The 27,862-nt window shown below is 38.4% G+C and overlaps 1 protein-coding gene across 1 annotated transcript in view; it reads right to left on the reverse strand.

Moving 5' to 3' along the window:
• Positions 1 to 27,862, reverse strand: part of LOC127660386 (U2 small nuclear ribonucleoprotein A'-like) — a 62,573-nt gene that overhangs the window by 12,019 nt on the left and 22,692 nt on the right. The window contains exons 3-5 of the mRNA XM_052150565.1: positions 2,413 to 2,491; positions 2,258 to 2,304; positions 2,076 to 2,178 (exon numbers count right to left, since the gene is read on the reverse strand). Coding sequence (XP_052006525.1) covers positions 2,076 to 2,178; positions 2,258 to 2,304; positions 2,413 to 2,491 — 229 coding nt within the window. The remainder of the gene's footprint in view (positions 1 to 2,075; positions 2,179 to 2,257; positions 2,305 to 2,412; positions 2,492 to 27,862) is intronic.

A 27,862-nucleotide genomic window follows, 5' to 3' on the forward strand; every position in this document is an offset into this window, starting at 1 on the left:
ATATCTATCTATATATTATATTAATCTATCTATCTATCTATCTCTCTCTCTCTCTCTCTCTCTCTCTCTGTATATATATGTATATATAAACACACACACATATATATACACATACACACAGCATCTCACAAAAGTGAGTACACCCCTCACATTTTTGTAAATATTTGATTATATCTTTTCATGTGACAACACTGAAGAAATGACACTTTGCTACAATGTAAAGTAGTGAGTGTAAAGCTTGTATAACAGTGTAAATTTGCTGTCCCCTCAAAATAACTCAACACACAGCCATTAATATCTAAACCTCTGGCAACAAAAGTGAGTACACCCCTAAGTGAAAATATCCTAATATTATTTGTATAGCGCCATATAACATTGTCTTTGTTTTTGAGATGCCACAGGATGCATTAGATTGGCATGTCTTAAGGTCAAAATTAGGTCTTTCTCTAGAAAGTCATCAGTAAATCATTGATTTGAGGAATGATGCCTATACAATGCTTGAAATTGCCAAAAAACTGAAGATTTCATTTAAAGGTGTATACTACAGTCTTCAAAGACAAAGAACAACTGGCTGTAACAAGGACAGAAAGAGATGTGCAAGGCCCAGATGTACAACTAAACAAGAGAATCAGAGTCACATGGCCTCAGCTGACAGCTTCATTGAATTCTAATCGCTCAACACCAGTTTCATGTACAACAGTAAAGAGAAGAGACTCAGGGGTGCAGGCCTTATGGGAAGAATTACAAAGAAAAATCCACATTTGAAACAGAAAAACAAAAAGGTTAGAGTGGGCAAAGAAACCGACATTGGACAACAGATAATTGGAAGTGTGTTATGGATCTTAACCCCACTGAGCATTTGTGGAATCAGCTAGAATGTAAGGTGCGTGAGAAGTGCCCGACAAGACAGCCAAATCTATGGCAAGTACTACAGGAAGCATGGGGTGAAATGTCACCTGAGTATCTGTACAAACTGACAGCTAGAATGCCAAGGATCTGCAAAGCTGTCATTACTGCAGATGGAGGATTTTTTTGATGAGAACTTATGTTTAAGAAGCTTGTGCCGGTGATGTCTGGCAAGGACCTGCTTTACAACAGGCCTATAAGGCCTCAGTCCAGCCTCTCTCGGACTATTGCAGACAGACTGAGCACTGGAGGGAGGGATTGTGCATTCCTGGTGTAACTCGGGCAGTTGTTGTTGCCATCCTGTACCTTTCCCCACAAGTGTGATATTCGGATGAACTAATCCTGTGCAGGTGTTGTTACATGTGGTCTGCCACTGCGAGGATGATCAGCTACCCTTCCTGTCTCCCTGTAGCAGTCTTAGGCATCTCACAGTACAGACATTGCAGTTTATTGCCCTGGCCACATCTGCAATCGTCATGCCTCCATGCAGCATGCCTAAGGCACGTTCATGCCGATGATCAGGGACCTTGGGCTTCTTTCTTTTGATGTTATTCCAGAGTCAGTAGAAAGGTCTCATTAGTGTCCTAAGTTTTTATAACTGTGACCTTAATTACCTACCGTCTGTAAGCTGTTAGTTTCTTAACGATCGTTTCACAGGTGCATGTTCATTAATTGTTTATGGTTTTTTTTATTGAACAAGCATGGAAAACATTGTTTAAACCCTTTGAGTTATTTGGATTTTTATAAAATTGTCTTTAAAATACAATGTCTTGAAAACGGTGTCTTTTTTTGCTAAGATATATATATATATATATATATTAGTTTTTATATTATTTGCACAGTTAAAATTTGTAAAAAAAAATATATCAAAACAAAATTCCATCATTATATTAACTGAAGGTAAAACTAATGGTATTTGCATCACTAAGCATATTTAAAAATCCCCACAAATCCTGCCCAATGATTGCTTACTATTATTTACCTTACATAGGGACACAAAGTACATCATTTACTAGAAAAATGCATTAGATCCTAAATGAGATGACAACAAAAATGCAAAAAGCAAACATGAACTACAATATAGAAACATTTCCTTTATCCTCTCCCTTTCAGGTTATGTATTATTTAAAGAAGAGAGCCAGTTACAAAGTGTAACTATTGAATCATACCTTTAGTTTGACCTTTTGAAAATCCAGAACATGGATCTGTGGGAGTTTGTTGATGACATACAATCTGTAATGCTTCTTGTTGGTAACTGGATTACGGAGAAGACTACACAGCAGAAAAAAAAATTAATTCAAAGTATTATTTTTCTACAGTAAAACACAAAAAAAGCTTTTTCAGCAGGTACCTGAGCAGGGTCAACGATTTCACAGTAGCAAGAGGATCCAAATCACCCTGTTGAGGACCAGAAAGCATAACTAACTTTAGCACTGAAAAAAAAACTTGGAAGTTCATCAAAGACGAATTAATGTGCCTCAAGGCACTTGTTTTAATTGAACTCACCAGCTCTTGAATATTGTTACTTGTGAGAACTAGCTCCTTCAGATTTGGTAAAGACTGCTCCAGGTTCTCACCAATTCGGCTGCAATAAGAGTGACAACCAATGTGAATCCTTAACAATAATGTGTTTGCAAGTAAAGCATAGACCTCTGTGAAGTTGGCACCCCATATAATTAAATCAACAAAACTATATCGTGAAATGCCTTGACGAGCGCAGTTCATTAATATATCAATGATTTAAATCACAATTCACTTGAGCATAAAGAATGAAGAACACTTAAGGCTAATTGTTATGCTAATTATACGTTCATAAACTAATTTAATTTGTGTATTCAAAATTATTTATTAAATTATTGTAACATTTAAAATGAGTTCAAATTATGTGGAAAAATAAATAGAATTAATAACTGCTCACTTTGCGAACATTAAATGGGTGTCGTTTTAAAGAATTTACAATGCATATACAGGTGAAACTCGAAAAATTAGAATATCGTGCAAAAGTTCATTAATTTCAGTAATTCAACTTAAAAGGTGAAACTAATATATTATATAGACTCATTACAAGCAAATTAAGATATTTCAAGCCTTTATTTGATATAATTTTGATGATTATGGCTTACAGCTTATGAAAACCCCAAATTCAGAATCTCAGAAAATTTGAATATTACATGAAATCAATAAAAAAAAAGGATTTTAAATACAGAAATGTCGGCCCTCTGAAAAGTATAATCATGCATATGTATTCAGTACTTGGTTTGGGCCCCTTTTGCATTAATTACTGCCTCAATGCGGCGTGGCATGGATGCCATCAGCCTGTGGCACTGCTGAGGTGTTATGGAAGACCAAGATGCTTCAATAGCGGCCTTCAGCTCTTCTGCATTGTTTGGTCTCATGTCTCTCATCTTTCTCTTGGCAATGCCCCATAGATTCTCTATGGGGTTCAGGTCAAGCGAGTTTGCTGGCCAATCAAGCACAGTAATACCATGGTCATTGAACCAGGTTTTGGTACTTTTGGCAGTGTGGGCAGGTGCCAAGTCCTGCTGGAAAATGAAGTCAGCATCTCCATAAAGCTTGTCTGCTGAAGGAAGCATGAAGTGCTCTAAAATGTCCCTGTAGATGGCTGCGTTGACTCTGGACTTAATAAAGCACAGTGGACCAACACCAGCCGATGACATGGCTCCCCAAACCAACACAGACTGTGGAAACTTCACACTGTACTTCAAGCATCTTGGATTGTGTGCCTCTCCATTCTTCCTCCAGACTCTGGGACCTTGGTTTCCAAATGAGATGCAAAATTTGCTCTCATCAGAAAAGAGGACTTTGGACCACTGAGCAACAGACCAGTTCTTTTTTTCTTTAGCCCAGGTAAGACATTTGACATTTGAAGCCCATGTCCAGGACCCGTCTGTGTGTGGTGGCTCTTGATGCAGTAACTCCAGCCTCAGTCTACTCCTTGTGAAGCTCCCCCACACATTTGAATGACCTTTTCCTGACAATCCTCTCCAGGCTACGGTCATCCCTGCTGCTTGTGCACCTTTTTCTTCCACACGTTTCCCTTCCACTTAACTTTCTATTAATGTGCTTTGCTACAGCAATTTGAGAACATCCAACTTCTTTTGCAATTACCTTTTGAGGCTTTCCCTCCTTGTGGAGGGTGTCAATGATGGTTTTCTGCACAACTGTCAGGTCAGCAGTCTTCCCCATGATTGTGAATTCAACTGAACCAGACTGAGAGACCATTAAAAGGCTCAGGAACCCTTTGCAGGTGTTTAGCTGATTAGAGTGTGACACTTTGAGCCTACAATACTGAACCTTTTCACAATATTCTAATTTTCTGAGATTCTGAATTTGGGGTTTTCATAAGCTGTAAGCCATAATCATCAAAATTATATCAAATAAAGGCTTGAAATATCTTACTTTGCTTGTAATGAGTCTATACAATATATTAGTTTCACCTTTTAAGTTGAATTACTGAAATTAATGAACTTTTGCACGATATTCTAATTTTTCGAGTTTCACCTGTAGGCAATATAACCAACTCATACCAGGTGCTTTTTAATTTGCTGACAACTACGTTAGAAGTGTTACATTTTCATAACTTATGAAATATTATTTACTGTAAACAATACTGGCAAACAAACAATCAAATCTTCAACCATGAGTAACAGGCGATTGAGTGAGTAGTGTTCTGGGTGAGCTCGGCTGAATTTCGGATATAAAACTATATTTTAGCGCTCTTTGTTCATTAAAAGTCATTGAATTCGTCTAAGTAAACTACACATATTCTGTGTTTTATTTGGATTTGATAACGTCTGTTAAATGTCATAAAACTTGCAACAGTTCACCTACACTAGGAGAAGTATTTGCTAACAGGTCTAGCATCACCGAAAGTAACAAGTCATCACCTTGCATGTCAAAAAATATAGCAGACACAAAGGCTGAACTTCTTGTTTCTCTAAAAGATGACAGCTGCATTTCTCAAGACAGAATTAAAGACTGCCCTCTCGGAATTTGCAGTAGTGATGGGCATTTATCAATAATTTGGTATTTGAATATTTAAACTCCTAAAAAAAATAATACTTAAATATTCTTTTATTTAAATGAAGATAAATATTGAGAAAGAGACATTGTAAAATAATTTTAGTCAAAGGATGCATAACCATTAAAAATAAAAAAAAACAAGCTTCTAATTATATCCAAAACAAGCTAATATTATGTCCCGTGTTGTTTTGTTGAAAATATTTAAACAAGCAATGCGTGAAAACAAAAAAAAGTGTAGAATAAAAGCATTTAAGCTCATGCTAAGTGAAGAAAAAGAAACTGCTAATAAAGTGGTCTGATGCAATTAATGTAAAAGACGAATATAAACACTCGACAAATAACAGTTATGTTTATATTATAAATCATGTCATGTTTTTGTTGAGAAAAACAAGCATATCCACGTGCTCAGTAAACTATTCATACTCATTGGTAAACACCAGTTAAAATGATGGAATGTCCCTTACCTCAGCTCTTTCTCGGATGCCATGTTTGTTGTTTACAGAAGCACAGTGGGGATTAGGTTGCAGGGACGCTGCTTTCTGTCAAGCTGCACATTTACGGGGGTGAAGAGTCAACCACTTATACAGTACAATTTGGGAAGATATGGGGTGGACACGTTTTATTTTTAGTGCTGGCACAAGAGCAGGGGAGTCATTATATTGGTAAATAAACATCTACAATTCAAATGTCTTAGCTGAATTTCAGGGGCAAAGGTTGATTTTGGCTAATATTTATGCAATTAATGCTGATGATCATGGCTTTTTTATAGATCTTGAAAGGATGTTGCAATCCGCCAGCACCCCTCCTGATATAATATTGGGAGGAGACTTTAATCTTTTTATGGATTGAGTCCTTGATTATAGTGAAGCAAAAGTGTGTAAGCCACCTAGAGCAACATTGATGCTTCACAGGATGTTTAAGAATCTAGGTCTTACAGATATTTGGAGACTTTTGAACCCATCTGGTAGGGACTATAAATTTTTTTCAATAGATTTTATTTTGATAACCAAATTAGTTCCTGCTGGAGCAGCTGCCCCCGCGACCCGACTTCGGATAAGCGGTTGAAGATGGATGGAAATATCTTAGTCTCAGATCACGCCCTGGTGAGTTTTGAGGATTTGCCACATACAGGGAAAAATAAATCATATAGTTGGCACCTAAATGTGTCCCTTTTGCAAAATCCTGATTTCCAACAAATGTTAAAGACTGAAATCAATGTTTATATGGAGACCAACTGACCCTCAGTATCCTCTGTTCACTTGGCTTGGGAGGCACTTAAGGCAGTTCTTAGGGGTCGGATCATACAGTATGCCTCATTCATCAAAAAATTCAAAGCACGGGGGGCCTGGGTAGCTCATTGGTAAAGACGCAGGCTATCACCTCTGGAGTTCGCTAGTTTGAATCCCAGGGCGTGCCAAGTGACTCCAGCCAGGTCTCCTAAGCAACCAAATTGGCCCTGTTGCCACATAAGGTAACCTCCTCGTGGTCGCTATAATGTGGTTAGTTCTCAGTGGGGCGCATGGAGTTTAGCGTGGTGCCGCGGTGGATGCCGTGAAGCCTCCACACGCGGCATGTCTCCGTGGCAATGCACTCAACAAGCCACGTGATAAGATGCATGGGTTGACTATCTGAGATGCGCCAGAATCTGGGATTTGTCCTCTGCCACCCAGATTGAGGCAAATCACTACGTGTCCGCCTTATGTTATTGGGTATTCCAAATTGGGTGACTTTTTTTTATTTTTTATAAAAGAAATAAATAAATCAAATCCAAAGCATGAGAACTTGGAGTTGGAAGGAAATATTAAAAGTGCAGAGGCAGAGCTGAAGTGCCGTTTGTCATCTGATGGCCTCAGAGAATTGACCCGATTGAAATACAATACTATTTTTGTTACGGAAAGTGGAGTTTTGGTTATTCAGGGCAAGACAGTCATACTTTGAGTTGGGGGACAAAGCAGGAAAACTTTTGGCAAGATATATACAGCAGAGAGTCTTTTTCTAACATTCCCTCAGTGAAATCTGCTGGTGGTGAAATTTTTAACTCGGCCATTGATATTAATAATGCTTTTAAAGAATTCTACTCTGATCTCTATAGTTCCACATCTTCGTCTACTGATGAAGATATTAGAAACTTTGTGGAACCATTAGATCTTCCTAAACTGATGACTGAGCAAAAAAATTATCTTGATTCTGAAATAACCTTGGAGGAGCTTGATGAGGTAATTAAGGCCCTGCCTACAGGCAAGGCTCCGGGGCCTGATGGCTTTGCCGCTGAGTTTTTAAAATCTTATGCTACAAAACTGGCTCCACTTTTGCTAGAAGTTTATACAGAATCATTAAAGAATGGAAAGCTTCCACCAACCATGACACAAGCCCGGATCAGTCTGATTCTTAAAAAGGACATGGATCCAAGCGAGTATAAAAGTTACCATCCAATTTCCCTGATCCAGTTAGATGTAAAAATTGTCAAATTATGGCTAATAGATTAAGTTATGACATCACTTACACATATATATGAGGTGGGGTTTATACGAGGCCGTAGCTCTTCTGATAACATTAGGAGTCTCATCAATATCATGTGGTCAGTAGCGAATGATCAATCACCGATAGTTGCCATTTCACTTGACACCAAAAATGCATTTGATATGGTAGAATAGGATTATCTTTTTAAGATTTTGGAAATGTATGGGTTCGGGAGTACTTTTATTGGTTGGATTAAGCCACTTTATAGACACCCTGTAGCGGCGGTACAAACAAATGGACTAATTTCTGATTATTTTACTCTGGATAGGGCATATTATTTACCCGGCAGGGTTGCTCTCTTTCCCCATTATTGTTCTGTCTTGCCCTGGAACCATTAGCAGCCACGATAATAAAGGATGATTTTTCAGGGGTGAGGTGCATAAGCTTCTGTTTTACGCAGATAATATTTTATTATTCGTCTCCGACCCTACAAGATCTATGCCTTGCCTCCACAGAATTAGAAGAAAGCCTGTCACACATTATACATTTTCATATGTACAGTGAAATTTCTTTGTTTTTACCTAGCTAAGCTGGGGTCAGAGTGCAGGGTCAGCCATGATACGGCACCCCTGGGCATATCTCGTATCGGATCAAGGACCGCAATTTACTCCTCACCTTCTCAACTTGATACAGTGCATCCGGAAAGTATTCACAGCACTTCACTTTTTCCACATTTTGTTATGTTACAGCCTTATTCCAAAATGGATTAACCTGTTGATATGCACACCCTTTTTGTGCACAAACCATGAAAATGACAAACCTGAACTTAAATAGTTGTATTTACTGGACCCTTTGAAGTATGGCTTTTTTGAAAGAAGACACTTTGGGCTTTATTTCCAAAGTTTCAGAATTAATATATGTTGTTATTTTTTAAAGTTAGAGAAGCTGAAGTTTATAGTATTGGAAATATTTTGTGCTGAACATGTTTTTATAATAATAAAAAAAAAAACAATAATAGAAGTGGCAAGTAGGGTTGCAACGGTATGAGATTTTCACGGCATTAAACAGTCATTAAACAATAAAAATATCACGGTTTCACAGTATATGGTATTACACAATTACAATTATCTGTGAAAACAGAAGGGTTATTTTATTTATTTATTTATGAGCAAACACTATTATAATTTAAACCATTTATTTTATTGAAGTAAAAAAAAAAAAAAAAGGCTCTCTTTTGAATAAAATAGAAAAAATAAGAAATCTAACAGAATTATAAACATGATACAACATAGCATGTAACTATAACATGTTATATAACTAAAGCATGTTAGTTTAAATGTTGGCATAGCATGTTCAATCAAGTGGTGGACCCACCATAGTAAAAACATAACCTGTATTTAATGTATCCTGGGTTGCATTTCCTTTTATGTTGCATAGTTTTGTTCATGGTTTTCCAGTAAAAGAACATACATCAAGTGACATTATTTTTGTCGATGATGTCAACAACAAAATCTTCAGGAAGTTTTCTCATCCCCTTTTAAAAATTGAAGAGTACATTTACTTATACCCATTATTATCCTGTTTGTTACCTAATATTACATATTTATACACATACAGAAGGCTCCCCATTACCATGGTTAGGTCAGTGTGCAAGTCTTAAATAATAGTAAAAATAATAATAATAAATTAAAGTATTTATGAAAAATAAATACTAGCTCAAACACATCTTGAAACTTTAACTACAACTGCCACTGTTGATATAAAATGAGGTATAATAGATTCTACCTTTAGATTATTTTATATGAAACTATAACATTTTGTCAAAATATAACAGTTACTTTTACTCATGTAAAATCCTGAAACAAATTGGTAAAGGTGATGGTGTGTAATTATTAATATTTGTAACTATTTTGGTAAAGGGACCACATCTGGCTTTAAGTAGTGCATAGGGGGCCACATCGTATTACTTTTGAGATACAATGTTCTGCATTGATTTGATTTTTGTATCTTTTAACCCTCTGGGGTCTGAGGGTATTTTGGGCCCTGGAGAAGTTTTGACATATTAATGGCTAATGTCTGATAACACTGTATTCAGCTACAATAATATGTGAGCAACATGTATGTACATGTTTGTATTTTTGAGAAAATAACGTTTATGCATGGTTTGTGAAAAAACTAAAATGTTAAGTCACTGAAATAAGGTCATATAACACATACTAAACATTTGAGAACTGGATCTTGTAGCCTAGAGTTTTTGCTACAAAATGATGTGAAAACCATCCTGATTACTCATTCATACAAAACTTTACTTTAACTTTTGTAAGACAATTTTAGTGTTGAAGGGTAATATGCGAGGAGGCATGAAAGATCATGAATATGGAGGCGATTTACACATGAGAAGACAAAGACCCTCCCCTGAGCCTATCAGTGAGGGATAGAGAATGAATGTGAGGAGACTTAATGATCCAAATCAAGTTTTAAGTTAAAAGAAGTAATCTGACAATATATTTTCTTTACATAAAGACTTTACTTAATTTTAGACCTACACTACCATTAAAAGAAGTCTCTTCTGCTCACCAAGACTGGATTTATTTGATCCAAAAAACAGTTTTCTATTTAAATATATTGTAAAATGTAATTTGTGATCAAAGCTGAATTTTCAGCATCATTACTGCAATCTTCAGTGTCACATGATCCTTCAGAAATCAATATAATATGCTGATTTTCTAATATGGGCATATTTAAAGTGCATTTTTACTCATTTACACCTGAACAGATATTTGCAAGCCCAAGCTTGCAAATATGATAATGAGGCAGCATAAATGCTATTTAAAATATAATCTAAACATTCATATAATTTTATATCATATTACATATCATATTTATATTATACAGCATACAATTTAAATACCTGCTTTAACCGAAACAGCATTTAAATACAACTAAAACTTGCTTATTAGGACATATTTCAAATTTCAATACTTTGAATCCTGGCTGGCAAGTCTGGAAACAGTCCCACTAGTAAAATATGTACATGTTTATATAAAATAGCATGTAATCTAATGAAAACTAAATGACTTGCTCGTCTGAAATTGTATCCTCGGCTGGATCAAGTCTCTCATCAAAATACAAATGTTCATCGGAGTCCCGCTCTTCTTCTGAGGAAAATGTTAACTCTTCCATACTATCCTGGAGCTTTCTCGTCTGTGTATCATTGCAAACGCGCAGAAAAATGAATGAAATGTGTTTAAATCAAACCTTACAGTCAGGGGCGTGTACATTTGCATTGATCGTCTCAGCACATTAGCGTATGAATGGCGCGCTCTGCTGGTGGGTGGGCTCACATTACAGAAAATTAGATGGACCAGTAAAAACTGTCAAATATTTGTTTTAAATTTGAATGGTTTTATTTAAAAGTAGACATTTTAAGCTTTAGACATATGTTTCATGTTTGTGTGCTAAGTATTCGCGGAGTTTGTTCATTTTTGTGACGCGTTTCTGAAATATGCTCGTGAACACAGAGGCTGCTGAATGCTCACCCTTTTTATTTTCTTTATTTTACAAAAGCACAAGATTTTGTTGTTATTGTGAGTGTACACAAATAACAGTAGACCCTTTATAGTCTCTAATGATGTCTTACACTTATCTGTATACCCAAAATGACAGAGTATTTTAAATTGTTTCTGCTGTAATGACGAAAATATCCAGCAGGACACGCCGGCACGTCCGTCGACCCCAGAGGGTTAAGGCCAGAAACAGTTGTGTACTCAATTTTCTGAAGTGTATCTGTGACTAGTGAGAATATTCTGCAATTGCCTTAAGTATTATATTGCTCTACAAAAGGTAGATACTTTTCTATCAGGCATTAAAAACTCAAAGGCTGAGCTTATACATTTATTTGACCATTTCTACTGCCCTGTTAATTTATTATTCAATTTAACACAACATCAGGGGTCTGTTTTAATAATAATAATAAAAAAATTTATAGAACTTTTAATGTTTGTCGCAAAGCAGGCGAGTTTACTTTTTCTAACACGTTACACGTTTAAATGCAAAAAGGTTCATGATGCGGGTCTCCTCGATGGTATGACTTTCAGCACACAACTGAACAACACAGGCTGCATGACTATGATAAATATTTACTGCAAGAGTCAGATTAACACAGGCGCAAAGGGACTTCAACGTTTCTAAATTGCACAAATAAAAAAAACATATTCATCTCTGGCTTGCATGTCAATCATTACCCGTCCGTGTGTCGATGCCAAGATCTACTTTTATATTTAATTTAATCACCGAGAATGTTTACCTGCAAAATTAGTAGCCCTAAACATCACAAGCAGCCTCAAGAATGGACACAGAGTAGCCGTATAACACTTTTCCTTGAGCAGAATATTGCACTTTGTTCAAAGGGGAAAGCGAGAGACAGAAAAAGTGGAGTCGCGTGCATGGTTGCCAGTTTGCACAAAATAAGTATAACATAAGGCGGATTATTTCCAATTTGCGCAAGTATAAATCTCAAACTGGGGGTATTGCGTCTCTTATCTGGTAACCCTGAGCATGGTAAATGCTTGTGGAGACGCGTTAGGTCCCAATGTAAGTTAACTGACTGGAATATCCAATGACAAAGAAAAACGCTTCTACTATAAATGAGCCGAAGGCAACATTAAACCATGTGGAGGGTCTGATCCAGCCCGCGGGCCGTAAATTGCCCATGTCTGCTTTAGCTGTTTGGAGATTATCATTAAATCTGCCTCAGCAGTCCTAAATAGTCTATCACTTAGGCGGCCGCCAAAATATCTTCAATGGGAGAACCATGGCATTGCTCTTTCCCTGCTGTTCACGACTCAGTCCGAACAGACCAGTTGAGAAACACTGCTTTAACTCACACACACACAAATGTCGCTTCTCTGACATTTTATCTGCTGCGTGCATGTGTCACAAGTTGACGTGTCTGACAAGCAGACAAGGAATAAAGGAAATGCGCCCGTGCATGTGAGATTCTCCATCCGGTTGCATTTTACTTCCTCAATACCGTAGATAAGCAAATGTACATGGTATGATAACCGTCAATTTTCAAACCGTGGTATACCGTGAAACCAGTATACCGCTGCAACCCTAGTGCCAAGACAACCCAGAAATGGAATTTTCTCAAAGCCACGAGCCTAAAGAAGTTGCGTTTCAAATTTGAAGATGATCCAACAAAAAATTAGGTTCCTGCAAGATTTTTTTTCTAAAAATCGCAAATGCAGAGTAAAATTAAGGCTTCGCCTTTCAATACGACTACACTTCTCGGCTATTATGAATAAAACTATGCCACATTTTTAAAAATAGACTTGAGACTCATTTTGTTTATCAGACTCTAATATATAAGATAATATACAGTTTTACAATATGAATGCTGCTCAGATTGCATAGTTTGTTGAAGAACGACGAAGGGTGCTTCTTTTAGGTGAGATCTCATGTAAACAATGGAGAATATATCAATATTTCTCAGACTTTTATGGACAAAAAGTGCTATTGGATGTTTTTCAATGAACATTTGACATGACCCAAGTGTGGCTAACTGGATTATCTCGTTTTCATAAATGTATGAAGTCCCGTTTTGATATTGCATGTTTTCATTTGTACTCCTGACACAAATAACTAAATTGTTGTTTCTAGAGAATTGCTATCGTGAAACAGAGATCAGAAATCAATGTTGACGCCTTAGACAATATGTGTAATTTGTATTAATTATGTGTAAATTATATATTAAACATAAGCAGAGTGACGTTACCACCGCATGTGGGGAAATGCGTATAACAGGTTAAATTCATTATTTTCCTCAAAATTCTACAAACAATACCCCATAATGACAAAGTGAAAGAAGTTTGTTTGAAATTCTTGCAAAATTTATTAAAAATAAAATCACATGTACAGCCTTTGCCATGACACTCAAAATTGAGCTCAGAAAACATGTAAAATTGAGACCAGAAAACCTGTATATTTGATACCTTAACTAGTATTTATGATGCACAGGAGAGACCGTTGTACTGCTCTGGATGGGGATGAAGCCGTGCCCAGGCTAGACTTTTCATCTGAACCATTCACAATACAGAGGAACCCCTGAAAGGTCTAATCAACACCTTTAGAGACCTGTATATTGATTCAGATGAGGAAAGTGAGAGTAGTAGTGACAATGCTCAAGTCATCCACAATGACAACCATTTTCCACCTCCACAACCACCAGAAGTGTTTCATGAACTAAACAACAACCCAAGCACAATCATTATCGAACGCCTGACAGAATGGTTAACTTCACTTGAAGACCAGCTTGCAGAATTCGGCCATCAGGTGAATAAAAATGAAAATGGTTTTCTGTGAGTTTGAGAGCCGATGTAGAAACAGAGCAAAGAATGTCTTATGTTCAACATGAGTGTGATAAATAAAATAAAAAAACAATTAGAACTGCTCATCCAGGAGTAAGGCCAATCTATAGTAGACTGCTTGAAAAGACGAGATCATCAATTGGAACACAAATTTCAATCCCTGGGGCCTTCTACATCCACTCCAATTGCCCCAAACTCTTTACCCCTTTCTAAGGGAGGAAATGTTACTTTCAATGTACAGTCTAATCCCTTAAATCAGAGCAACCGATCTTCTGTACAGTATAATCCCCCTGTAAAACTCGATTTCCCCAGTTTTAGTAGTACCCAAGAGGATGACCCTGTCAAATTTATCGAACATTGTGAAGAGTACTTTGCTGTTCGCCCTCATAGTAATGGTGAAATTTTGGCTTCACTCTCTGCTGTACAAAAAGGTACTGCAAAGGACTGGTGGATGGCAGAACGGAGGAATGTGTGCAACTGGAGACTTGTTACTTTGAAACTTTCCGACACTCATTTCTAAGTGAAGATTATGATGCTGCTGCAGCTAGGAAGCTGTTGGAAAGGAAGCAAGGGGCCAAAGAAAGCATCAGAGATTCTGCATTTCACTATAGAGCAGTGTGTCTGAGGTGAAAGATAGATATGTCTGAAAAATAATTGCTCAAGCTATCCTAAAAAAAATTTAATCCAAGACTTGCTAGTTTGTTACTAGGAACCATCAACAACATGGGGGAATTAGTCAAAATAGGAACCCCAGATAGAAATAGATTGATGAATCCAAAAGATATTGGAGCCAGACAAATGGGGAGGAACAGAGGAATAAAACTTACACAGTTCAGGAACCTCAGTGCAAACCACCACTTGCAAACAACCAGGTAAGAACAATCCTGTCAATGTGCTCAGAATTTTTAAAATATCACCATTCCCATAATTTTACAGGACAGCTATGTCATCGCCATGGTCGACTCAGGTAGCACTTTCTCACCGATACAGAAGTCTTGTTGGAAACAGTTGTATCACAGAAAGCAATACCAATCCAATGAATGACAATCCTTTCTACTGGCCAGTGGACAAAGGCAAAATGCTATTGGTAAGGTGATGTGGAAGTGTGAAGTACAGGGACAGCCAGTGAACCTAACACTCTTCATCATGAATGATGCTGACCTGACTGTACCGATCATACTCGGAATGGATTTTCTGTTTAAGACAGGAATGCTGTTAGACGTTGACAAAGCTCAGTAAAGTCTCTCCATAACAGAAGGGACTTTGAAAGAAAAATCTTTTCCCTTTATCATGACACCTTTCCCACTATGCATTTCTATCTTGCCATCTCACCCACCTGCAGTGATGTACATATCATTACATATGTAAATTTACAATTGCAGCAGACACAGATTTACAGACAAGAAGAGTTGGAGAGATTTTGTAAAGCTGGCCTACTGTACCCAAGAAACTGGTCGTTTAAACCTTGTCAAACACTGCATCATTACCACAGATGAAGTATCAGTAAAGGAAGCCTGTATATAAGGTCTCTCTTGGAAAACAGCAGTTCATTGAAACACAAATACAGGAACTAATGGACAAAGGAATCATATGACCATCTACTTCTCCTTAGGCTTCCACGGTGGTGATAGTTCAAAAGAAGGACGGAGGATCCAGATTTTGTATTGATTACCGTGGACTGAATGTCAAGACACATCCCCCAGATACAGGACATCCTGGAGTCACTACACGGAGCCACATATTCAGTAATCTGGACTTAAAAAGTGGCTACTGGCAGTTGGAGATGGCGTCTGACAGCATTCGACAGACAGCTTTTGTAACATCCACAGGGCTGTATGAATTTGTTTGTCTTCCTTTCGCCTTGAAAAATGCAGGTGCCTCTTTTCAAAGGTTGATGGAACATGTACTCCAAAAAGTAAGAGGTAAGTGTTGCATGATATACATTGATGACATTGTTGTGTATTCCAAAACCATGTCAGAACATCTCCACCAGGTATTCACATTGCCCTTAACCTCAAGAAATGTAACTTCATTAAGAGATCACTTACATTCCTGGGTCACATAGTTTCAGGTGAAGGCATAAAAACAGATCCATCTAAAGTTTCTGCAATCAAGTCATTCCCCATAGCTCAATCCCTTAAGAATGTTCAAATGTTCTTAGGATTAGCAGGATAGATTCATTCCCCACTTTTCAGGGAAAGCTGCTCCACTACAGGTGTTGAAGCAGAAAAATGCAACATGGATCTGTACAGAACGATGTCAACGTCAGTGACCTTAAGCATGCAGCATGATAGATGTGCCCAAATCTAAAAATGCTGGTGATTGGCTGTGTTTTGGCATCAAGAAAAAACACTAGTATCAGAAAATGGAGTTCCAGGGCTGAAAAAGAATGTTAACGTTAACAGTAACATTGCTAACACGGTTCTACATTACAGAGAAATACTAAACCGTAATAATGAGCCTTTAAAATATAAATGTTACAAGCGCACGCACGAAGCGAGCCACAGCGACACCGGGAAAAGTGGTAATGATTTGAATGTGCCAGAAAAACCAGCAAGAGACTGTCGTGGCGAACTGGAGTGTGGCGAACTGGATTCATCTGGTTATCGCGTTTTCATAACAAAGGTATGAAGTCCCGTTTTAATATTGCATGTTTTCATTTGTACTCCTGGCACAAATAACTAAACTGCTGTTTCTGGAGCATTGCTATCGTGAAACAGAGATCCGATATCAATGTTGAACCCTTAGACCTTTGAAAAGACATAATTTGTTAACATTAATTCCATTATTGTAAATGTAAGCAGAGTGACGTCACTCCCAAGTGCGGTGAAATTGCGTATTAACAGGTTAAGGTGCATATATTGAGTTTAGTTGATGGCCCCCTCCCTTCATTTATATCATAACTGTGACCTTTTGTAAATAGATTTTTCTGATTTAGTCAGAGTTCATTTTGATCCCTTAATAAAAGTTTTTCGAATTATGTGGACAGGTGGGCTTAATTACATTTATCGATGATTGGGAAGGTTAAATGTTATTAAAATGAATTGTATTCCAAAATTCAACTACCTGCTACAGTCTCTCCCTGTAGATGTCCCCCTCTCTTATTTCAAGCAATTTGGTAGCATAGCAAAGTCCTTCATTTGGAATGGTAAGTGTCCCAGGTTACATTTCAATAAGTTACATAGGCTGATTGACAAAGGTGGGTTATGCCAACCCAAGATTTTGTTTTATGCATTTGGTCTCAGATATTTGGCTCATTGGTCACTTCCACCTGAAAGAGCCCCTCCCTGGTTTTGTATTGAAATGGTTCTTGCCCCTATCTTGCCACTGCAAAGCCTTTCAATCAAACTAACCAGAGAAGTTAAGTCACACCCTGTCATTTTGCATTTGCACTCAATATGGACAAAGTGTCCAGAGAGTTTAATTCGGATATTTATTTAAACGTAGCCTCGATCATATGGCTGAACCCTGAACTATATAAGTCCCCTTTCTGTTGGTCAGATTGGATTGTGAGGGGGTTAATACAGTACACTCAGTGACCTATATGAGGTTGGAGTAATGTGGTGCAAACATTTTGAAAATTTGGTTCAACATTTTGGCATTCCCAGATCTCAATTATTATAAGTATTTACAGCTGCACTGTTTCAAGATCGATGCTCATGAATTGGCAAGTTTAGTAATTGATGCATCGAGAAAACAAGTGACTCGTTATACCCCAAGAAAGAAGAGTTTATTTTAACTGGATAAAAAAAATAAAACAATTATTAATTATTTTCTATGTTGCACTACTTTGAGATCTCCAGTTTCTTCAGAAATTTCAAACTGAAATGTGGCTTTATGTAAAATGTATTTTTTGGGGATGGTTGATTTGTTTTGTTTTTTGGCATTATGGCCAAAAATATCATCACTGTAATTTGTTCACATCGATATTTATCACAATATACATTTCATACTATTAATGGGGGCGGACCTGCTTTCCACATGTTTGTTAGACCTCAAGAATGAATGTAAAGATAACTTGTTTGTTTACAAGTAAACCCCAGAGGGTAAGCTACCTTTAAAGTAGACTCAGTTTAAAATGTAATCCTACATAAGGTGTGTGACCTCTTTTCCATGAAATTTTGCCAATTTCATCATCTTCAGCTGATGTTGGACTCCACACTCCAGCTCATTAGGTGGCAGTAATGCACCATAAACTGGACTGCCAACCATTATCGCCAATAAACATCACAAGAAGAAACACTTTTTAAACCCCGTGACAGTGGTCTGGTCTCATTTGGAAGGCTGCGTCGTCTGGGGGTTGAATTTCTCGGCTGCATACGTCTGAGGCGGTCTTGTTTCATGAAAGCGAGTAGGACACTTCGAATGTGACCTTCTTTCACAGGAATTCTGAGGATGCATGAGGTTTATTCTTCGTGGGCACTCACAACCCACAATTCTTTGCTTCAACTGAAATTAAAAAAATAAATAATGCCAATTTGCTTATAAATATGATGTTCAAACACAAGCAATGATAATTCCCAAGTTGAAGTACCTCAGTAGATGGGTGTGGAGTATATAATTAGGGCCCAAGCCTTGAAAAGGCAAGGCCCTATTGTTTTCGTTAGAATTATTATTAGGGCCCAAGCACAAAGTGCGTAGGACCCTATTGTTTTCGTTAGGATTATTAGGGCCCAAGCACAAAGTGCGTAGGACCCTATTGTTTTCGATTAGGATTATTATTATTATTATTGGGCCCAAGCACAAAGTCGTAGGACCCTATTGTTTTCGTTAGGATTATTATTATTATAGGGCCCAAGCACAAAGTGCGTAGGACCCTATTGTTTTCAAGTAGGATTATTATTATTATTATTTTTTTTTACGACTATTGGGGCACTTTTGGGGCTCTTAACGTGCTCAAAAACTCTTGAAACTTTGCACACGGGTCAGAACCCGCTGGCTGTCAGGGCCGGGCTGAAGCTGGTACCGAGCGTGGCAAGGGGCTCGACAGCTCCCTGGAACAGGGTCCGAAAACTTGGTCTATAACTCAAACACGCTTGCATGTAATAATATGAAACTCGATGCACGTATAGATCTCATCGTTTCATATATCCTTCATACTTTTACTTTTTACCCCAGGCCAACAGGAAACCATCTATTTAGGGTTGTTTGAAAACGCACGCTAATGGAATTTGGAATACTCCTCCCAGAGAATTCCACCAATCGCCACCAAACTCGGTCAGCATGATGTCAAGACATTGAGGATGAAAAATTGCCGGCAGATTTTTGATATCTCGAACGGTTTGGCCGTGGGCGAGGAAACGTAAATGATGGCGCTAAAAGAGAAACAGGAAGTGTGTTATAACTTCTGCATACATTAATTGATCTCCATGAAACCGCGAGCAGCGTGATCGCTGGAAGAAGCCGATCGCATGGATGTGACTATTGTCAGTCAAAGTTATAGCGCCACCAACTGGCAGAAGGAAGTGTGTCACTTTCAAAATGCTTTGAAATCACCCACTTATTTTTACCCGATTTACTTAAAACTTTAGGTGTATAATGTAAACACACGGCAGATGTAGACATGTGAAAGGATTATTGATATCTTCGATACTGTCGCCGCGCAACGCTTCAAAGTTGAATATTCTTTTTGATGCTTTTGAGACTCTTAGCATACTTGAAATTGCATGAAACTCGACAGACACATCACATTTATTAGCCAGTACACATGTGCAAAGTTTCAGAAACGGGCGTGGTGCAGGGGCTCAGTAGCGCCACCTTTTGACAAAAGTGGGGGTTGCTTTACACTTTGACCCACAGTCACAAAACTCAAGATTTTTATTGTTCTCATCGAGCCGGACAACTTTCTAATTTACAGTCATTAGCTCAGACCAACAGAAAGTCAGATATTTTGGTTTGAATGTGGATGTTTTGGAGAATTTTCTCTGCCTCTCTCACTGACCCTACGTCTCTCTGTGTCTGGGGGAGGGGGTGATTTGGCTGTTGAATGAGAATGCTTTTATTTTTGTTTTTCAAGGTTTTGGGGCCCTTAACGTGCTCGAAAACTCTTGAAACTTTGCACACGGGTCGGAACCCGCGGCCATCAGGGCCGGGCCGAAGATGGTACCCGGAGCGTGGCAGGGGGCTCGACAGCCCCTGGAATGGGATTCGAACACTTGTCCAGTATATCAAACATGCTTGCATGTAATGATATGAAGCTCGGTACACTTGTAGATCTCGTCGGGCCGAACAACTTTCGTGCTCTAAGTTTTACGCCAGCCCAACAGGAAGTCATCTATTATGGGTTGTTTGGAAACACGTGCTCTGGAAATATATATTTTCCTCCTAGAGAATGAATCCAATCGCCACCAAACTCGGTCGGCATGAAGTCAAGACATTGAGGATGCTACATTCGGACGGATTTTTGATATCTCGAACGGTTTGGCCGTGGCGAGAAATTGATTTAGGACTAAAATGGACACATAAAGTGTGTTATAACTTAGTTAGTTCTATCTACAGTTACAAAACTCGAGTGTATATTGTTCTCGTCAAGCCGAACAACTTTCTAATTTACAGTCATTAGCTCCGACCAACAGAAAGTCAGATATTGTGGTTTGAATGTGATTTCTTAAAATTTTTCTCTTTCTGAGTGACCCTCCTCCTCCCTTTCTGTGTTTTTCTCTCAGTGTCTCTCTGTCTGACAGACAGAATGGGCCTGCCAAATTTTTTGTGTGTGTGTGTGTGTGAGGGGGTTCTCTGTTGGGTTTAGATTTAAATTTGGGACTTTTGGGGCCCTTAACATGCTCGAAAACTCTTGAAACTTTGCAAACAGACCAACAGAAAGTCAGATATTTTGGTTTGAATGTGGAACACATTGCAAATGAACTTTGAAGCTCCAAAAAGCACATAAAGGCAGCATAAAAGCAAGGAAGTGTGTTATAACTTCTGCATACATTAACTGATCTCGATGAAACTTCAGCAGTGTGTCACATGGATGTGACTATTGTGAGACAAAGTTATAGCGCCACCAACTGGCAGAAGGGAGTGTGTCACTTTCAAAATGCTTTTAAATCACCCTCTTATGTCTCAAGTGAACAAACAGACCAACAGAAAGTCAGATATTTTGGTTTGAATGTGGAACACATTGCAAATGAACTTTGAAGCTCCAAAAAGCACATAAAGGCAGCATAAAAGCAAGGAAGTGTGTTATAACTTCTGCATACATTAACTGATCTCGATGAAACTTCAGCAGTGCGTAAATTATAATTACATTAATAAACCTGAACAGACACCTCCGGATAAATACTGGCCTTCTGGATTAACACGCTTAAGTGCTGCAAAAGATATTGACCTATGACATCAAAAATTATTCTACATTTGAATTACCTCATAGATGTGACTATTGTGGTTCACGGTCCTAGGCACTGTCCCTGTCTCAAATGGCACACTTCATATGAATTTTCAGTCTTGTGTACTTATTTCGTGGTGTCCATTAACTCCATGAGACCGTAGGGCTGTCTCATTTTTCATTTTAGGTATCGGAAGGGTGCTCACACATACTTTGTGGTTGATATGTGCCTCCATGAACTTTGCAGAGCCCACGCTGATGCGAGCTCTACAGCACACGTCTTCTCGACGGTCAAAGCGAGGTTACGTTATTGCCCATCGTGCACAGCTACCCTAAAGGCACGGGTGGCGGTGCCACCGCTTGGGCCGCCATCGCTGCTCGCAGCTATATTTATTATTATTATTATTTTTTTTACGACTATTGGGGCACTTTTGGGGCTCTTAACGTGCTCAAAAACTCTTGAAACTTTGCACACTGGTCAGAACCCGGCCATTAGGGCGGGCTGAAGCTGGTACCGGCGTGGCAGGGGTTCGACAGCCCCTGAAACAGGGTCCGAAAACTTGGTCCATAAATCAAACACGCTTGCATGTAATAATATGAAACTCGGTACACATATAGATCTCATCGTTTCATATATCCTTCATACTTTTACTTTTTACCTCAGCCCAACAGGAAATCGTCTATTTAGGGTTCTTTGGAAAACACATGCAATGGAATGTGAAATACTCCTCCTAGAGAATTCCACCAATCGCCACGCTAAACTCGGTCAGCATGAAGTCAAGACATTGAGGATGAAAAACTGCCGGTGGATTTTTGATATCTCGAACGGTTTGGCCGTGGCGAGGAAACGAAATTATGGCGCGAAAAGTGAAACAGGAAATGTGTTATAACTTCTGAATACATTAATTGATCTCGATGAAACCGCAGCAGTGTGATCGCTGGAAGAGGCCGATCGCATGGATGTGACTATTGTGAGTCCAAGTTATAGCGCCACCAACTGGCAGAAGGAAGTGTGTCACTTTCAAAATGCTTTGAAATCACCCTCTTATGTCTCAAGTGAACAAACAGAGCAACAGAAAGTCAGATATTTTGGTTTGAATGTGGAACACATTACAAATTAACTTTGAAGCTCCAAAAAGCACATAAAGGGTGCATAAAAGCAAGGAAGTTTTGTTATAACTTCTGCATACATTAACTGATCTCGATGAAACTTCAGCAGTGTGTTCGCGGGAAGAGGCCGGTCGCATGGATGTGACTATTGTGAGTCAAAGTTATAGCGCCACCAACTGGCAGAAGGAAGTGTGTCACTTTCAAAATGCTTTGAAATCACCCTCTTATGTCTCAAGTGAACAAACAGAGCAACAGAAAGTCAGATATTTTGGTTTGAATGTGGAACACATTGCAAATGAACTTTGAAGCTCCAAAAAGCACACAAAGGAAGCATAAAAGCAAGGAAGTGTGTTATAACTTTTGCATATATTAACTGATCTCGATGAAACTTCAGCAGTGTGTCACATGGATGTGACTACTGTGAGTCAAAGTTATAGCGCCACCAACTGGCAGAAGGAAGTGTGTCACTTTCAAAATGCTTTGAAATCACCCCTTATGTCTCAATTGAACAAACAGTTGATAAAGAAATCGGGTATCAATATATTGAATTATGAATTATTGCAGTGATCAACTTTAATGTCCAGTTAAGATGAAAATAAACTATTGCTCTGTCTAAGCCATTATCTTTCTGAAACACATCACAAAAACTTACAGAAACTGATAACACAAACATGATGTTGGAAATATACACTTATCAGAATAGTTATATTAAACTTTAGTCTATTTCAGTTAAAGCCATTTCAGTTATAAAGCTGTCTCATATGTAATTTCTCCTTTAATTCTATAATATAACCACTAGGTGGAGTTCTAAGCCTATTTTCTGTATTCTCGTTGTTTAACGTATGAAGAAGACTTGTACATGTTGTTGAGAACGCAGTAAAGTGTGACGCATATTTCGTTCTGTGAGTTTTATGAGTACTCCGAGTCTTTATTAAAACCAACACATGAAACATATGTCTAAAGAAAGTAGGGATGGGCTGATCGATCCGAACGTATCAAAACATCCGAGAATGATGATCAAATTTCAAAATGCTTTGAAATCACACTCTTATTTTTATTGTAAACCTGTGATAAAACATATATGCTTGTGTTTTACATTTTTAAGAAAACAAAAAAAATGGCAGCAAACAACCACTTTTATAATTATTGTTTTGCGATCTTTGCGATTGATTTTCTTTTGATTAATTTTCTGATAAATCTACCATTTGTTGTTGAAATGACGTAGTTCCAACGGGAGTCGCGAAGTGGAGGGCGGGTCCACCTTCTTCATATAGCCAATCAGATGAGCTAATCGCTAACTCTCGATTTACTCTTATCTGATTGGTTTAAAAACACGCCAGTCACCAGAACACATCTTTAACATAATTTGGCTCAGACCCGTTCTCGTTGCTGCAATGGTACTTTTAATAATGCACATATGCATGTTAAATAATAAATAAATAAAAGAACAAATGAATAAATAAATGAATAAATAAACCATGATTACTTAAGGTTACAAATACACACACACACACACACACTCCATCATTGCAATCTTGACATCACAGCCTGTTCATTATATCCGCAATAAAATATAATAATAAAATAGTAAACCTAACATATAAAAATTACTCTGTTTAAATTAGGGCTGGGCGATAAAACGATCTCGATATGGCATCGCGATAATATTTATTTAGACTACGATGATAAACTTTTGACATGTTTACTCGATATGGATAGACCTAACAGCCTATTACAAAGCAGAAATAAACGGACAACAGCCAGTCAGAACGCAGATTTTGGCTTGTGCGTCTAAGTACACGCCCATTTGCTAGCAGAGCACTGTTTGAGCTACCAGCAGTGAAGAAAGTGAGTGTAAAGAAAAAATGAGTGGAAACGACGAACTCGAACTATCTTCCAAAGCTGAGGAAATTGTTGACAAAAAAGGTAACAAGACGTCAATTATATGGAAGTGGTTTGGATATCTGAAAAGCGACGACGCGCAAATAAAGACGGTCTCGCGAAATATGCCGTCGGTCGGTGATAACCAAGACGGGAAACACAAATAAAACCTTTTCGGTCACCTGAAAAGGTACCATCCCAGCGACCACACCGAGAGTATGAAAATGTGGGCCCATGTTAATGTTACTCCGTCCAAAAGTTTTGCAGACTAGTCTTTCTGGCAAAAAACCTATAATAGGGTAATTAGGGTTACATGAGCACTACCTAAAAGGTGTAGCATAGTGACTGGTTTACAATGTTTACATTTTGCACTTTTTACTCAGATTGCTACCTCTAAAACATTTGAGATATTTAAAACCAGTACACAATTAATATTTTATTTATCTGACAGTTAAGTACTTAAATCTGCCAGGGACTTTGTGGTTCACTTGTTTACATTTGTTGTCTTGGTTGTACCTCTGCAAACATTTTGAAATGTTTGTTGCCCTGCCAAAGAAATTTGATGTGATAGTACTGTAGTCACAGCTTTTAGTTTGATATTTTATAATCAGTTACAAGGCAAGCTAACTTGCATTGTTTTGTCAAGGCAGATAAAGCATGTTTGCTAAAAGTAAAATGTTAACATTTAGATTTAAAGTTTATCAATATTCTTTTATAACAAAATATATTCTCAACCAATCCATGTTTGCACAGTTAAATGTTTGCATTGTTATTTATGTTAATTAACTATATAGTTCAACTATTGAACCTTCTGGTTTCTTCAGGCATCATTATCAGTATACTTTTCAAACGGGCAGCATTATTAAATTATATATCGTAACAAATATCGATATCGATCAATATGGAAAAAAATATCGTGATAATATATTTTGCCATATCGCCCAGCCCTAGTTTAAATAGTCAGTAGTACAATTCAGTATCATTCACAGTAAGCACCGCCCACTGTGATGTTTCCAAGCATATTTTTAAGCATGTAAAGCGGATGATTTTCTACGTCGGTATTGGAGCGTGAGTAAAGTACAAAGCCTATAATAAAGAATAGTTTAGCATCCAAATACATCGCAAATGTAAAAACATTTTGATTGTAAAGAGAGCGTTTTTTTATTCGGTGTTCTGTTCTGAATATCATTCAATTTCAAGGATTTGTTGTGGAATGTTTTGAGAGTATCATCAAATAAGAATAATTCTCTCGTTTTAGTGATTCCCTAGTTATTTTTTTATAATTCTAATCAGGTAAGGCAAGCAATATTCTCTGTGTCTTTATATAAATAAACCAAAACAAAAAAGTTTGAGAACCGCTGCTTTATGGCACGCTTTTGGATTGTGGTCAGCACAGAAAACAGCGTATCGATTCTTAAATGGTTTGAAAGTTATATTGAAATGCTTACAAAGGAATGGATAAGAGGAATTTACATTTTTATTTAAAAACAAGTCATCTGAAACCTGACATCAAGTAAGGTGAGGAACAACGAATTTCACACACTTGGAAAATGCTTTTTATTTGAATGAGTGAATGTGGCTCTTAAAAGAGCCATTGTTGCTGCCCTTAAAAGGACATTTGTTGATTCATCTTCTGAGTTCCACCTGCAGAGCTTCTGGAGGTTGCTCGGCAGAAGCTGGTTTCCCTCTGGTCTCAGGTGGACTCCGCCTCTGCACAGATGGAACAAGCCGATGTTTCTGTGATGAATGCAGCGCATCTGCCTCTCTGCCAAGAAGCCAGACATGGCGCCGTTGATCCACCGCCGGCTTCGTTCAATGCCATAGCCAGTCCTGCCAGTCTGTCCTCTCCAATTTAGACGGGGTAAAATGCCAGAAAACACCAGCCTGGTTCTGGGAAACATTTGTAAGACTTCGGTCAGGTCACTCTTTATTTCCGAAGAAAATCGAGGCGGTTGCGCCCACCCGACACAAACTGTTCCCTCCCAGGTGAATAATGAGAATATCTGGAGCTGTAGCTTTGGCCCTGAGAGAGCGCAGAGCTGGAAACAGCTGCTCCCAGAGTCTGCCTCCTCTGCCGTCCCAGGTGATCTCACGCTGAAGACCGAGGTTTCCGTCCAGGCGCTGCTCACAGAAGCGAGTATGCAGTGTGCGGATGATGGAACTGCTGACGATCCAAACACGTGAAGCCATCTCAAAGACGAGTGAGGGAATGTGATTTACAACCGGTATTTATGAGTGTTGCACGTTTGGTTCCTAAAGGTGTTACAGGCCCCACCCATTTCCAGATTCAATAATCGGCTCGTTCTTACATAGTAGAGCACGTTCAGCACATCGCGCAGTCTTCAAAAACGGTGCTTTATTTATTTATGTACCGTACAAAAGCGGTACATAAATAACATTTGTATGTGTTCTAAACAAAAGACACAGGTTGTACTGAATGTCAGCTTGTTTATTTGGCTCAAGATAAGGATTTATTAAGTCCACATGTCATGCAAACAAGAAATGCTTCTAACTAGGTCGAGAGCTGTCGTTACGAATGTTCGTTGGAGCTCTACAGCACACATCTTCTTCGACAGTCAAAGCGAGGTTACGTTATTGCCCATCGTGCACAGCAACCCTAAAGGCACGGGGTGGCGGTGCCACCGGCTTGGGCTCGTCATCGCTGCTCGCAGCTTTAATTATTATTATTATTATTTTTTTTACGACTATTGGGGCACTTTTGGGGCTCTTAACGTGCTCAAAAACTCTTGAAACTTTGCACACTGGTCAGAACCCGCGGCCATTAGGGCCGGGCTGAAGCTGGTACCGGCGTGGCAGGGGGCTCGACAGCGCCCCTGAAACAGGGTCCGAAAACTTGGTCCATAAATCAAACACGCTTGCATGTAATAATATGAAACTCGGTACACATATAGATCTCATCGTTTCATATATCCTTCATACTTTTACTTTTTACCTCAGCCCAACAGGAACTCGTCTATTTAGGGTCCTTTGGAAAACACATGCAATGGAATGTGAAACACTCCTCCTAGAGAATTCCACCAATCGCCACGAAACTCGGTCAGCATGAAGTCAAGACATTGAGGATGAAAAATTGCCGGCGGATTTTTGATATCTCGAACGGTTTGGCCGTGGCGAGGAAACGAAATTATGGCTGCAAAAGTGAAACAGGAAATGTGTTATAACTTCTGCATACATTAATTGATCTCGATGAAACCGCAGCAGCGTGATTGCTGGAAGAGGCCGATCGCATGGATGTGACTATTGTGAGTCCAAGTTATAGCGCCACCAACTGGCAGAAGGAAGTGTCACTTTCAAAATGCTTTGAAATCACACTCTTATTTTTACCCGATTTACTTAAAACTTTATGTGTATAATGTAAACACATGGCAGATGTAGACGTGTGAAAGGATTATTGATATCTTAAATACTGTGGTCGGTGGCAGCTTCAAAGTTGAACATTCTTTTTGATGCGTGGTGCAGGGGCTCAGTAGCGCCACCTGTTGACAAAAGTGGGGTATTGGATTTATACTTCGACCTAGAGTCACAAAACTCAGGAATTATATTGTTCTCATCGAGCCGGACAACTTTCTAATTTACAGTCATTAGCTCAGACCAACAGAAAGTCAGATATTTTGGTTTGAATGTGGAACACATTGCAAAGGAAACTTTGAAGCTCAAAAACCCCATAAAGGTGGCATATGAAGGGAGCAAATAGCAAGGAAGTGTGTTATAACTTCTGCATACATTAACTGATCTCGATGAAACT

The sequence above is a fragment of the Xyrauchen texanus genome, chromosome 2 (assembly GCF_025860055.1).
Source record: "Xyrauchen texanus isolate HMW12.3.18 chromosome 2, RBS_HiC_50CHRs, whole genome shotgun sequence".
NCBI classification, from domain to species: Eukaryota; Metazoa; Chordata; class Actinopteri; order Cypriniformes; family Catostomidae; genus Xyrauchen; species Xyrauchen texanus.